Source organism: Aptenodytes patagonicus, chromosome 6, assembly GCF_965638725.1.
Source record: "Aptenodytes patagonicus chromosome 6, bAptPat1.pri.cur, whole genome shotgun sequence".
NCBI classification, from domain to species: domain Eukaryota; kingdom Metazoa; phylum Chordata; class Aves; order Sphenisciformes; family Spheniscidae; genus Aptenodytes; species Aptenodytes patagonicus.
In genome coordinates, this window is record NC_134954.1 from 73,758,101 (window position 1) to 73,772,218 (window position 14,118).

General features: G+C 45.2%; 1 protein-coding gene across 1 annotated transcript in view; it reads left to right on the forward strand.

Moving 5' to 3' along the window:
* KIF5C (kinesin family member 5C) overlaps positions 1-14,118 on the forward strand; it is a 90,589-nt gene that overhangs the window by 19,661 nt on the left and 56,810 nt on the right. Inside the window, exon 2 of the mRNA XM_076343150.1 lies at positions 5,986-6,076. Coding sequence (XP_076199265.1) covers positions 5,986-6,076 — 91 coding nt within the window. The remainder of the gene's footprint in view (positions 1-5,985; positions 6,077-14,118) is intronic.

Below are 14,118 nucleotides of genomic sequence, written 5' to 3' on the forward strand. Positions count from 1 at the left end.
TTATTTCTTGTCCTTTGTCAGCAAAATAGAAACAACCTTGTAGTTGCAGAATCTCTATAACCTGTGGCGAAAAGAAGTCCTTCTATCTAGTAAGTTCTATCTAATCCCAGGGGAAATTTGCAGGGCCAGCTATTTATCCCACTCGCGAATGGAGCAAGTTTGATGCAGCGTTCAGTAAATGTGGCCGCTACGCTTTCAAAGGGAGTAAAGACTTTAATTCCTACTCCTATAGGCTAGAGGGAAGAAATGTGTTTTAAGCCACCTTCTAAGGGAGAAACTCAGTGCTGCGCGAGGGATGTGCCTTGACTGAAAAATTGAATTGCCGCTGGTAACAGTTTGCTTTCTGCTCTTGAAAAATTCTGTCTTCCAGGCCTGCAATTATGTATCTTTTATTTATAAAACCTCTCCTACAAGAGCACTTATGGTAGTGAAAACTAGCTGGGAAATAATTTTCCATTAATTAAGCTCCTACATATCACATGATTCTATTACCTGTATACTCATCCGTTGTATGTACTGGCAGTGGCATCTTGTATGGTATGTTAAACCCACTCAGATCATTCATTCCAATTGCACCAGTAAAGAATAGAGAGCCAGAATAATAATGACAGAGTTTCAGCAGAGTCACGGTTTGCCAAATGATTCATCTGACAAACTGAGCCATGTGAATTGGCACTGTTTTGTTTCTGCAGGGACCAAAAGTTTTCCTGAGCTATCGGCTGATGATCGCGTGACTGATGCACCGCTTTTACAGGGGTAAAGGGGGTGCCTTTATTTGACCAGGTTGTGGAGAAAAGAACATTCCTGCCTTCTGAGGGGACAGAGGGCTAAGATGAATGAGAGGGACCCTGTGTACACGATCTATCTGCCCGTTTCAGCTGAGTGTCCTAACTGTCAGCCGTTAGGAAGAGCCGAATTCGGCAGCCTGGCAGAGGTGAGGCTGAGCCCCTTTCCAGACCTCCTCGCACAGAGAAGCAGCTGGCAGCACGGACACATGGACCTTGTGACCTGTAGTCCCACTTCAGTTGCTGGTGCTTAGACCCCCGTACGTGTGCATGCACACAGAATGAACTCCCTCACCCAGAAAGAGAGTTAGAAAGGAATTTAGTAGGAAGATAGGACTGTGCTGGTCGGGTGTGGGGCATGGCCAGACAAGCATAGTGACCAGCAGCCTGCTTACATGGCTGGTGCTTTTGTCCCTTCATCCCATGTTTGTTCCTCCCCAAATCACCCGCATCCCTCCGTTTCCTTGCCTTTGTCCTCCCCTGATCATCCCCTAACTCTTTTGCAATCCTGAAATGTTCTTCCCCTGCATCCCATTATGTGTGCTGTACCCCTAAGCAGTCTGAAGGGTGATCCTGAGAGCCGTCTTGATGGCTTTCACACCTGGACCATGAGGCAGATGCTATCCCAGGACAGCCTTGGCAGGAGCCCTGTCAGGGTGCTTCTTCCTGGAGTCTGCCATTTGGGTCTCCCGCCTGCTTCTGTGCTTCTGCGCTCCTTGGGACGTGTGGAGATGAGCCTTGGATGGACTGATGGATGTTCTTCCGTCTTTTAAAAATGAATGTGTGACCTCTTCTTGAGTCTCATTCAAAATGATGTCCCCCTCGAGGATGTACTGGCATGGTATTTTGCAGGCAAGTATGAATTAGCTTCGCCTCCGCCATCAGCAGAGCTTGTATGTTTGGGGTCAGAACTGCACTAGGCATATTCACAACTGCCAGTCGTCTTATAACTTGCTCACAGCTGTTGTCTGCTCAAGCAGAACAAACTTGCATCTGTCCTGGGAGAAATCTGGATGGTATCTGTAATTCTAGGGGATGGTTTCGGGCTACAATTCCTTATCAGACTGAAATGTCTCCTTACAGCCCCCTAAAAGCAGAGAAACCCAGCATTTTGCATGCTCTCTTCTTCCTTTAGCGATTGTATATCTGAGCTACATGCTGGCTGTTGGAAATTCTGTTCTAAGCCATCTCACCTTGCCCATGGTTTTTATAAGGCACTTTGGGGATGGACCTTGGACTCTGGATTCTGCCTCCGAGCTCAGATGCCTGAAAGTCGGGCGGCGTCTTGCTTAGCACCCTAACCTGCAGATACGCTGGCAGAGTCAACCCTGAACGTCTGTCTGAAGATCACAGGGAATTAATCATGAAATTGCATTAAGGCTCCTAATTCTTAGCATGCAGCTCTGAGCCCTTCTCATTTCCTGTCTATGTGGAATTTAGGAGACTTGAGGTTTAGTTATTTTTTTTAACAGGAAATATATTTGGTTATCTTTAACTGAGACTGCATTAGCTTCTAGTGATAGTACTGCTCTGATGTTGCTTGTAAATGATGGGTTTGGTAGCACATGCATTTATGGTTAAGATCCTTTTTGTGCTTGTGAAATCCTCAGTTTTTCTTTAAATGCCAAGCCTGTAAACTCAATAGGGAACTCTAAACATTAAGCTGGTGAAATAATAATTGGCAATACATATGGATAGCATCCTTCGTGCTATCGAAGGGCCAGAACAGAATCTATCTTGCTGTCAATACAACTTCAACAGGAATTGTATGGGTGGATCAGAGCACTTATCCTAGCCATTATGCAGCAGTGGCATAAGTTAATGGAACAGATTGTCAGGGGGACTGTAGGAAGTAATTGCATAGGAAGGAAGATGTGATTTATGTATGAGAGATAATACACTGCATATAATGAGAAAGTTTGAAAAATAATGTATGGAGGAGGTGCACAGATAAAACTGTTAGCATCAACTCAGAAAATAACACTTTATTTCTAGCTGCTTATTACTTTCTTGAATAAGCTCTAATAAGGCTGAAATCTTCCTGATTTTGGTATTTAATTCAAGCTGAGTTACGTTGGGGGGCTGGAAGAAAAGCAGTTAATGTTATTTCTGAAGATGACAATAGGGGAAAAAGTACTGCTTGGGAACATGCTAAAAATAAGGTGATGTTCATGCTTGCTCACCGTTATAACACCCTCCAAAACAAAAGGACCCCAAACCTGTCGTTTGCTCCAGAGAAAAATCTTCTACCTTACCAGTACCTTGGCAGCTGAATTGCCACAGCTTTCCTTCAGGCTGGGCATCTTCTCCCTGTCTAAGGTGTTGTGGTCTCCTCCAGCCCCTCTAAGCTGAGGGTGAGCTCCTGCGGGATACGTGCAGAGTGGGTCTGTGGGCCACCCGGCTGGGCCGTGGAAGGGGTGAGGGACAACCCAGTGGGAGAGGTGGTGAAGGTCACAGCCTGTCACCAGGAGCCTGGAGCTGGGTGGAGATGGCGGTGAGAACTCCAAGGAGAGCTGGTGGGACAGAAGTGTCAGAAAGCTGAACAAGGTGAGTGGGGTGACACGGGAGGTGCCCAACATTTCTCCAACATCAGAGACCCAAGCAAGAACTTCTGAACAAAGATAGAGGGAGGGGGATGAGGAGCCTTAGGAGCAGGCAGCGCAGCTGGTGGTGGAGGTGGGGAGAAGAGGGTTGGGCAGAACTGAGAGCATTTAGGGCAGAGGAGAAGCGGTGGTAGAGCAAAAGAAGTATAAACTCTCAAACTGAGGGTAGAGAGAGGGTCTGTGCCCACTCATCCTACTCGCCTTTGTGGAAAGGAGCGTGAGCCTTGAGTGCCTAAGATCAACGCGGAGATGAAGCACAAAAAAATCTCCCCCAAAACCCGTAAGTGCTGCTTGGATAATGGAGCGCTCTTATTTTGTGCGGTTGGTGACAGATGCTTTGTGATCCTTCACATTCATTTATTTTCTCCAGATAATCAGTGCTGGGTGTTCTAGGCTTTTAGCTTCCCAGAACAAAAATCCTGAGGAAGAAATTTGACCTATGTGGCACGTTTGTGAATTGCTGCTTTACATCTGTAGCTTTTCAGTTTGGCAGATAAATAACAGCTGCAGCCAGTGCCTCTTCAGCTGCATGCAGCACAATTGGATTGGTTTTTGGTGCTCTCTGACATTATAGTTGTTGAGAGCTCAGTAGAAGAGCTGGATTGATTGCACCAGAGCAATGTTTGCCTGGAGTGCTGTGTTTTCCTTGGTAGGATGATGTACTGGCATCGCTCTCTGCTACTTTCTCACATTGCTTAGCTAATAAGCCTCAACTCAGGCATGAAGGAAATAAATGGGATAAGTGGATGGCTGAGGTTGTGTGTCCATGTATTTTTTGGCCTCTTGCATTAGGGCTTATTGTCTAGTGCTTGGAATAAGCAAAATGAGGGTAAATACGTAAAAAGTCAGTTTGAGAAATTGTTCCAGAATAGTTATAGCAGGGCTGGGCGGCCCTCCTCATCCTGGGAACGAGGAGCTTTGCCTAGCTGAGAGCCACACAACATGCACTGTCCGTGGAAAGCTGTGGAGAGACAGGGTTTGGGGTAGGTGCCAGCTGGGTGCTCCCAGCAGTCCCACCGTTCTCCCGGGGGCTGGGGCTGCGGCTGCCGCGGGTGAGAATTGGGGTCTGGGGCTGCATTGGTGATGTCGGTCCGAGTCGCCTCTTTGGGCTTGTGTCTTACCAAGTGGGGTGCTTGGATGTCCCAGCGTTCACCCCATGCCAGCACAAGACCATGAATTATTTACTAAATGATTTGTAAATTGCCTTCTTATCCCTGAGATCCGAAATTCTGGGATGAAACATGAAGAACACACATTGCAGGCAAACGCCTCTCTGTCCTATTTTCCCCTGTGGCTGTTAAGTACCCGAGTTTAAGGAGCAGGCAAGTGTAAGCTTATGATCTGCTTGAAGTAAAATCAAAGTGTGACAAAAATGGCTAATTGAGCACGGCATTTGAACATCTGGCTGCAAATGGCAGAAATGGCACGTCGACTCAACAGAACAAGGCTCCTACGTCGGGTATCCAGCCGCCTCGCAGTTAGCTTTGAAGCCCTTGTTATGCTGTTCTCGGAGCAGGTGTCACGTCTTCGAATGGAAATATTACAGGCTTTGATGGAAGATAAGAAAGATGTTACACGTCCGCTTAGTGTAACTTTAAATAAAGGAATTGTATTTTAAATGCAAATGTCTTGCTTGGGTTTGAGTTGTAAGGAGCTGAACTGCTGTCCTAAAAATTGATTTGCCTTTTAAGTGTCATGCAAACCTAGTTTTAGGATTGCTAATATGTGTTCCTCTTGTAACCAATTATACACGCTACAAAGAGGAATCAAAATTTTCTGGAAGTATATGTGCGGGTGGTGCTACACTGTATATACATATGAATAAGTGTCAGTCGTGGTGTCACTTGGGAATTAGGGCAGCTTGCTGGCTGCGGTGGTGGTTCACAACCTGGAAATGGCCCTGATCCTATTCAAAATGTCATTTTGGAGCTCTTTCCACATGGCATCTTGTTGTTTGCTGGTGTTAAGGATAAAAATCATGACAATGTCTGGATAAAATACAAGCTTAGGGAAACAAAACAGTCTGACTGGGCTGCCTCTTTTGGGGCTACCCTATGCATTTGCATGTTTAGCGTAGAAATGAAACCAGGGTATTTCTGCTGAAGGAACACGTGCTTGGACTGTGCTGGGCCACCCCGGCCTCAGCAGAAGGCAGCTCTCAGGACCTGCAGACTTCTGGTTCTCTGTCTGCTCTGATTGCTGTTTCTCACACCACAGCTTTCACTAGTTTGCAGTAATGAACAGCAAATCTTTTGCAAATATTTATATGGCTAATTCCCCCTTGCGTCCTAGGAGAGGGAGAAAATAATCAACTATCAATTGCTGATACTTCAGCTTATTGTTTCCTGCAACTGTAGCTGCTGACCCAAATGTGAACACACGGAAAACATATGCCGTGTCTTATTTGCCAGCTATGGAAAAGATGGTTTGGGAGCACAGGAAATGTCACATCTGTTTAGTCAACAAAATATTGTCATCTCCATTGCACTGAATGTCTTCCTTTGTAGTAAATGCTGCATTTCAGGTTGCCTGTTAAACTGGGTCTATAAACCATTTAAAATGTTCTTTATCTTACAGAGTCTCTCTTTTGTTTGCAGCAAGGGAAGCCGTATGTCTTTGATAGAGTGTTACCTCCTAATACAACCCAGGAACAAGTTTATAATGCCTGTGCCAAGCAGATTGTTAAAGGTAGGTGTTGTCTTTGTTTATTCCTGCTTGGGGGGAGGCCAAAAGATGTCTCCCTGTCCCCTCAAGCTACTTAAAGACAGGATAATAAATGTTTAGCTGTCTGTATGGGAGTTCAGTAATTAGTAATTCCAAGCGTTTCCTTTTTTAAGGACTTGTCTGTGTATAAAAAAACAAACCAAAAAACAAAATTAAAAAAAAAGAGCTGAAGGAATTGCAGCAGTTGTTCCTTACTTTCTCCTTGTGTATGACTGTTATTCCACACAAATACTTGCTTTTTGTGATATCTGATAAGCAAGAAAAAACATGTTCTTCATGCAGCATGAGACTGTTCAGTACGGGATGAGCGTGGAATAGCTGTGTCTTTGAATGGAAGGATGGACCATTAAAGGAAAACGTAAAAGGCACTCGTTTTGTAGCTGCTTTGCATGCAGATAGCTTGCATTTAAAAATTGAAATGAGAACACAAGTGCCTATTGGATAGCACCCTATTTGTTTAAAACAAAACCTTCATAAACTGTTGCAATTTCTAGATTTTAATTTGCGAATCAAACTTTTTGGGTGCATTTTCATTGCCTGCCATACTTCCCCCACCTCCCAAATCACCCTCAGACATCCCACTTCGTTCTGATGCCGGATAGTCCATCCATGATGGTATTAAAACTGCTACAGCATCTTAGGGGTTATGTGTAGTACCTGGTCTAGTTGTTCTCTGGCCTTGTGTGGTGTCCCTGTGCCCCCCAAGATTTGGTCCTCAGTTCTTGTTTTGAAAACAAAGCATGCAGACAGTGGGAATGGTGTCCGAGCTGGTCAGAGTTGTGCTTGTATAGCAATGCAAGGCTGCGTGTTGAAGGCTGTGGGATTTACGTGGCATGAGAGATTTGGGGTTGCTCAGAGGTGCAGGAGCAACCAAAGCAGCGTTGAAGGACTCAGTAGCGTTTCAGGCGTGGAGCTGGATCTGCTGAGAGCTTGTGTGTCTGCCAGTGGGGAGAGGTCCCTGGGGTGGGCACCCCTGCTGCAAACCCCGGGGTTCTGTTCTGGAAGAGATTGGTTGGCTCACTCAAACAGCCTTGAGCAAACCAACATGCGTGTAGTCTAGATGATTGGGGGTGAGGACCAGCAGCTAAATTATTTGATGTTGGAGAGAGGAAATGAGTCATAAGACTTCGGTTGCCTCTTCTCAGAGGGGAGCCTAATTACAGCAATTCAAGACGGGTAAGCCTTTGATAAAAACTGGTGGGATTGGAGTTGTAGGGCTTAGAAATCGTTTGTTCGGGTTGCTGACACACCACTCAACTTTTGGAAGTTTGGGGAACTGTTTCAATACTACAGCGTGTGCTAACAGAAGCAGCACATCGCTGTTTGTAGACTTGCGGAGGGTATTTATATCCCCTGTGGAAGTTGGTTTCCTCTGAAAATGGTGAGAGAAATAAAATCCTGTTCGAGAGCAATTTGGAAGACCTAAATCAGTGACTAAGTCGTCTTCATTAACCAAATAGAAAGGCGAATACTTTCCAAAGTCCTATTTGAAAATAGAGCTCAAACATACTTTTACATGTGTGTTAAGTTGGACCTTCTAGATACCTTGAAAGGCAAGTTTGATGGGGGGGGGGAGGGGAGGAGGTGGAAGAAAGGAAGAGAGAAAGAGAAATGGGGGAAAAAAGAGAGAAGGAGAGAAAGTGAGAATGAGAGCAATGGGCAGGGAAAGAAGGAGAGTGTAAGACAGGGAGAGGGTCTGGGAAGGAGCGAGGGAGGGAGAGCACAGCGTTACTGGAGTGATGTTCTTGAGCTCTGGGCTTACATTTCCATATGTTTAATTTCCAGTCTAAAGCCTAATAAAGTGAAGAATGTGAAACGGACTGGGCTGTTTCTGATAGACTGGAACAATGTAATTTACTACATGGAAATACGAGCTGAGTGCATTACAACTTGGAGCACTATTTAAATCTTTGAGACTTTTTTAGATAGCTTTTCAAGGTTACCATTTGTTATCAGATTTCATTATACTCCCATGAAATGGCTGATGGTTTCATTGTGATTAATGTTATTACAGAAAATGCCAGCTGGCCTAACAGTCTCTAAAACAATGGTTATAATAACCATAAGAATGATCTAAATGAGTTTTTTTTTTCACTAAAGAAGAAATGGGATTAGGTTTAAGTAAATAGCTGAATGACTGAGTCAAAGGATTTCACATTCCATACGTGAGAAACATGAGAAACAAGGAGTTTCTTAGAGGAGGAGGAGGAGCAGCAATCCATGTGTTACAGTGATTTGCATTGGGGTGGGTTCTGGGATATTCTTTGTTCAAGGTACTCCCAAGGGCAGAAGTACCAGTAGTGGAAGTGTGTGGGGAATCATCACTGGTGCATATGACCGCAGTTTAGGAACTTGTGTTTGCATTTTTTTTAACCAAACAAGGAATATCACTAAATCTGAAAGGCTACAACAGTGTGTGGTTGCCACGACTTTTGCTTTGTTTCCCATTGCTCTCTCTTGCCAGAAAACAGCTTTATCTTCTCAATCTACATAGATGGATGTCTGTATCTGGATTTTGCGTTTTTCCTACAATTACGTTGAGGGGAGAATATATAATGGCCCAAGCTATTGCTGAGCACTGGAGCTGTGAGCACGTTAGTGCACATGTGAACATCTGTGCATTTGTGTGTCCTGTGAGGAGGAGAAAATGGCTTTAATGATTTTGGGGTGGTGGGGTGGCTCTCACTGGGTAGCTTATTGACTTTCTGTTCTGTTTACAAATACACGCCTCAGATGCTAAATGGCAGAACTAGAAAGTTTAGGGATGGAAAAGTTAAGTATTGGGCTAAACTTGGTTGTAGAAATGAGGCTGAAAGGACTTCTGTAAAGCCATTTGGTCTTTCTTCTTGCCATGAAGACTCCTATACTTGTCAGTGGTCCATTTGAAAGGTCTCCAGTCCACAGCCACCCTTGGTGACTTGTTGCAGAGCTCTGCTGGGCACTCCAGTGCTGCTGGAAAGACTTTCTCGGTCCCTAACCTGAGTTATTCTGTGTTGTAGCCCCAACACAAGGGCTGCCGTTTTAGAATTGTGGAATAGTTTGGGTTGGAAGGGACCTCTAAAGGCCATCTAGTCCAAACCCCCTGCCGTGGGCAGGGACATCTTCAACTACATCAGGTTGCTCACAGCCCCCTCCAACCTGACCTGGAATGGTTCCAGGGATGGGGCATCCACCACCTCTCTGGGCAACCTGGGCCAGTGCCTCACCACCCTCAGCGTAAACAATTTCTTCCTTCTAAATAGTCTAAATCTACCCCCCGTTAGTTTAAAGCCATTCCCCCTTGGCCTGTCGCAACAGGCCCTGCTCAAAAGTTTGCCGACATCTTTTTTATAAGCCCCCTTGAAGTATTGAAAGGCCACAAGAAGGTCTTCCCAAAGCCTTGTCCTCTCTAGGCTGAACAACCCCAATTCTCTCAGCCTTTCTTCAGAGCAGAGGTGTTCCATCCCCCTGACCATTTTCGTGGCCCTCCTCTGGACCCGCTCCAACAGGTCCGTGTCTTTCTTATGCTGAGGGCTCCAGAGCTGGACGCAGTTCTCCAGGGGGGGTCTCCCCAGAGCAGAGCAGAGGGGCAGAATCCCCTCCCTCGACCTGCTGGCCATGCTGCTTCGGATGCAGCCCAGGATACAGTTGGTCTTCTGGGCTGGGAGCATACATTGCCGGCTCATGTCCAGCTTTTCCTCCACCAGTCCCCCCAAGTCCTTCTCGGCAGGGCTGCTCTCCATCCCTTCATCCCCCAACCTGGATTGATACCGGGGGTTGCCCCGGCCCAGGTGCAGGACCTTGCACTTGGCCTTGTTGAACCTCATGGGGTTCACACGGGCCCACTTCTCCAGCTTGTCCAGGTCCCTCTGGATGGCATCCCGTCCCTCTGGCGTGTCGACCGCACCACTCAGCTTGGTGTCATCTGCAAACTTGCTGAGGGTGCACTCGATCCCACTGTCTATGTCACTGATGAAGTATTAAACAGTACCGGTCCCAGTACGGACCCTGCGGGACGCCACTCGTCACCAGTCTCCATCTGGACATTGAGCCGTTGACCACTACCCTCTGGATGCAACCATCCAACCAATTCCTCACCCACCGGACAGCCCACCCATCAAATCCCTACCTCTCCAGTTTAGAGAGAAGGATGTTGTGGGGGACCATGGCAAAGGCCTTGCAGAGGTCCAGACAGACGACATCTGCAGCCCTTCCCGTGTCCACTGATGTAGTCACTCCATCACAGAAGGCCACCAGGTTGGTCAGGCAGGACTTGCCCTTGGTGAAGCCATGCTGGCTGTCTCGAATCACCTCCCTGTCCTCCATGGGCCTTAGCAGAGCTTCCAGGAGGATCTGTTCCATGATCTTCCCAGGCACAGAGGTGAGACTGACTGGCCTGTCGTTCCCCGGGTCTTCCTGTTTCCCCTTTTTATAAATGGGGCTTATGTTTCCCCTTTTCCAGTCAGTGGGAACTTCACCGGACTGCCACGACTTCTCAAATACGATGGATAGTATTAGCAACTTCATCTGCCAGTTCCTTCAGGACCTGCGGGTGGATCTCACTGGGTCCCATGGACTTGTGCACCTTCAGGTGCCTTAGATGGTCTCGAACCTGACATTGTCCCACAGTGGGCAGCTCTTCATTCTCCCAGTCCCTGCCTTTGCCTTCTGCGGCTTGGGCGGTGAGGCTCGAGCACTTGCCGGTGAAGACCAAGGCAAAAAAGTCATTGAGTACCTCTGCCTTCTCCATGTCCCGGGTAACCAGGTCTCCCGTTTCGTTCCAGAGAGAGCCCACATTTTCCCTCGTTTTCCTTTTATCCTCGGCGTACCTATAGAATCTTTTCTTGTTGCCCTTGACGTCCCTGGCCAGGTTTAGACCGTTGCTACTTGTCCTATCTGTCCTCATCAGGAAAATCACTATCTGGCAGCAGTTGAGTGGCTGAGTCACGTAGCTGGCTTTTGTGGGGAGGGTAAATCAAACTGAAAATCATTGTAGAGAGAGTTGGACCAGGAATGAAGAGAAGCACTTGGACTTTTTTTGATTGTTACGAGTTACGTAAAAATCCCAACTGACCTTTGTTCGGTTGCTTCGTTCATCTGTGTTTCTCCCTTCCCTCTCCCTCGCTCTTAAGTTTTGTGCAGGCTGTTTCTATCGGGGACTGTCTTCTCTCTTTATTCAGTTGACAGATGGTATATTAACTATCTTAAGGTGGAATGCCTTCCAGCAAAGATAACCTCTTCCACCACTGAGACCACCAGCCTTTTTAATTGCAGGTGATGCAAAGGACTATTTTTCATAGACTAAGGTATTTTTCGCTAATTGGGAAGGTAAATTACTTATCTGTGCTACCTCAAGCAGAATGTGTCTTAGTATACATTGATGCAAATTCTGAGCAATTTTCTTACATAACAGTTGATTAATCAGATTGTTTTCCCCCTAGGCTGTGTACCAGTATAGAGCTGATGTTGTACCTTGCATTCACCTGGAGATAATAAGCCTCTTTTTTTTTTCTTTTTTCTTTTTTTAATTCAAACTATTTATTTTTCTTTAAGTTAACCAAGTTTGCCAAAAAGAGGAAATAGTAGTAGTGAACTCTTAGATTGTGTTCAACTGTCCTGGGAATTTAAAGGTATTTGGATGCTAGGTGGTATTTTAGAAACAAACAGGGGTTGCACAGGTTTGCTCAGGATTTCTGAACCACCCCTCCCCAGGACAATTATTTATATTTTTTTGATGCCTAAACACCTTTTGAAACTCTAGTTCTGTGCACCTTCCAGACACTTTAGCTCATCTTCCCCATGTGCTGGCTTTCATCTAAAGAGGAAAACGAACCTTCCTTCTTTTCCAACTTCCAGCTAGATTTTAGTTTAGAATAAAAAAGTCCAAACACAAATATTTTCTTTGCTTGCTGGCTAACAAAGATGGAGCCTTCTATGCGCAATAGATACGGAGTACTTACAACTGGATGTAGCCTCATAAGTTAAATATGACTGCTTCCCTGTTGTGCTTATATATGTGTGTGTGTTTAATAGGAAAAATGTCAAGTAAGCTTTTTATTTAAAAAAATTCAAATACAGTTGCATTAAATACTGCCTTGCCTATAGGTTATTTTGAAATTTAGTATTAATCTGATTAACTTTTTAAAAGGAAATAATATTTTTGTATTAAAAAACAAGATACAACTTTTATTTCCTGTGAGCTGCTGCCACCGCTCTTACGCTGCAGATGCTTGGCTGCATCTCTCTCTCCACCTCCTTGGTCCTGCGCTTCGTGTTTCTGCTGGGTCACCCAAGTTAGACCCATTGGTGCAAGTTGAGTGGAGCTCCTAGCAGAATTCGTTTTAAAGTTTTAATCATCAACAATCTTCAGGAATTTGCTAAGCAGCTAATTTTCTCTTGTTAATACTTTAATGTCTCCCAAAGGCAATGCTTAGTATATATTGAGGATTTATTGGAAAAAATGCTGTTTAAATTGCACCCATGAAAGTTCAAGTGAATGGGCTTCGAACGTGGTGCAGGCGGATGGCCAGCAGCGAGGCTCGCCAGCTGTTTTCTCCTGTGTTCAAGCTATCGTTGTTGTAGCCCTTCCCTTCCACTCAAGTTCAATCTGTGTTGAACCAAACATCAATGAGATGTTTCCTTCGGAAAAGAACTGGTGAATGAATGTTTTGAAATATCAATAACATGAAATTTGGTCCTATCGTGAAGCCTGCTGGTGAAATTATGGGTCGAAGGCATGAACTCAGGACAGCACTGCATCTATGGCTGGATATCTGGTTTCTCATCTATGCAATTATTATTTATAATTCCTTATTTTAAACTCTGTTTCCTTAAAGCAGGAATAAGCAGTGTCCCTATTTTTATAAACAGATGAGGATGCTAAATTCATACGAAATGTTAATACCAGAATGACAGTAATTATAGTCTCTAACTTCGTCATTCTAGATTTCAAGATTTGAAAAATTTACCCAGGAATACTCTGTGGAGGTCTACACAACCTCTAGCATGTCTGTCCTCTTCAGCTCCCCGAAACAGTTCTGCCACAGCTTAAACAGTTACGCTCTGTGTTTAATTATAATATATGTTTTTAAATGGCTTCACTCCAATTTCATCCTTATTCAGTATTGCTTTATAGGAAATGTGGGTCTATGTCATGGTTGTCTCGGAAAAAGATCTCTTTCCCTTTCCTTTCTTTTTATCCATTTCTTTCTTTTGAAATCATCTCTCTGGTTTTTATCTCAATTTTTTTCACACTTTTCTTCTTCATTCTTTTTATATTTTTCTAACATACCTTATTTAATTCTCCTTCCTAGCTGGACTGTCTACATACATACATATGAAATAAGGAGATTATATGTGTGTGTGTTTATGTATATGTAATAATATGATGTTATATGCAATAATATGTAATACAGACATGTGTATATTTACTATAAATATGTGTACATATATATACATGCATGAGGGATGAAGGGATGGAGAGCAGCCCTGCCGAGAAGGACTTGGGGGTACTGGTGGATGAAAAGCTGGACATGAGCCGGCAACGTGCGCTCGCAGCCCAGAAGGCCAATCGTACCCTGGGCTGCATCCAAAGCAGCGTGGCCAGCAGGTCGAGGGAGGGGATTCTGCCCCTCTGCTCTGCTCTGGGGAGACCCCCCCTGGAGAACTGCGTCCAGCTCTGGAGCCCTCAGCATAAGAAAGACACGGACCTGTTGGAGCGGGTCCAGAGGAGGGTCACAAAAATGATCAGAGGGATGGAACACCTCTGCTATGGAGAAAGGCTGAGAGAGTTGGGGTTGTTCAGCCTAGAGAGGAGAAGGCTCCGGGGAGACCTTCTTGCAGCCTGTCAGTACTTCAAGGGGGCTTATAAGAAAGATGGCGGCAAACTTTTGAGCAGGGCCTGTTGCGACAGGCCAAGGGGGAATGGCTTGAAACTAAAGGGGGGTAGATTTAGACTAGATAGAAGGAAGAAATTGTTTCCACTGAGGGTGGTGAAGCACTGGCCCAGGTTGCCCAGAGAGGTGGTG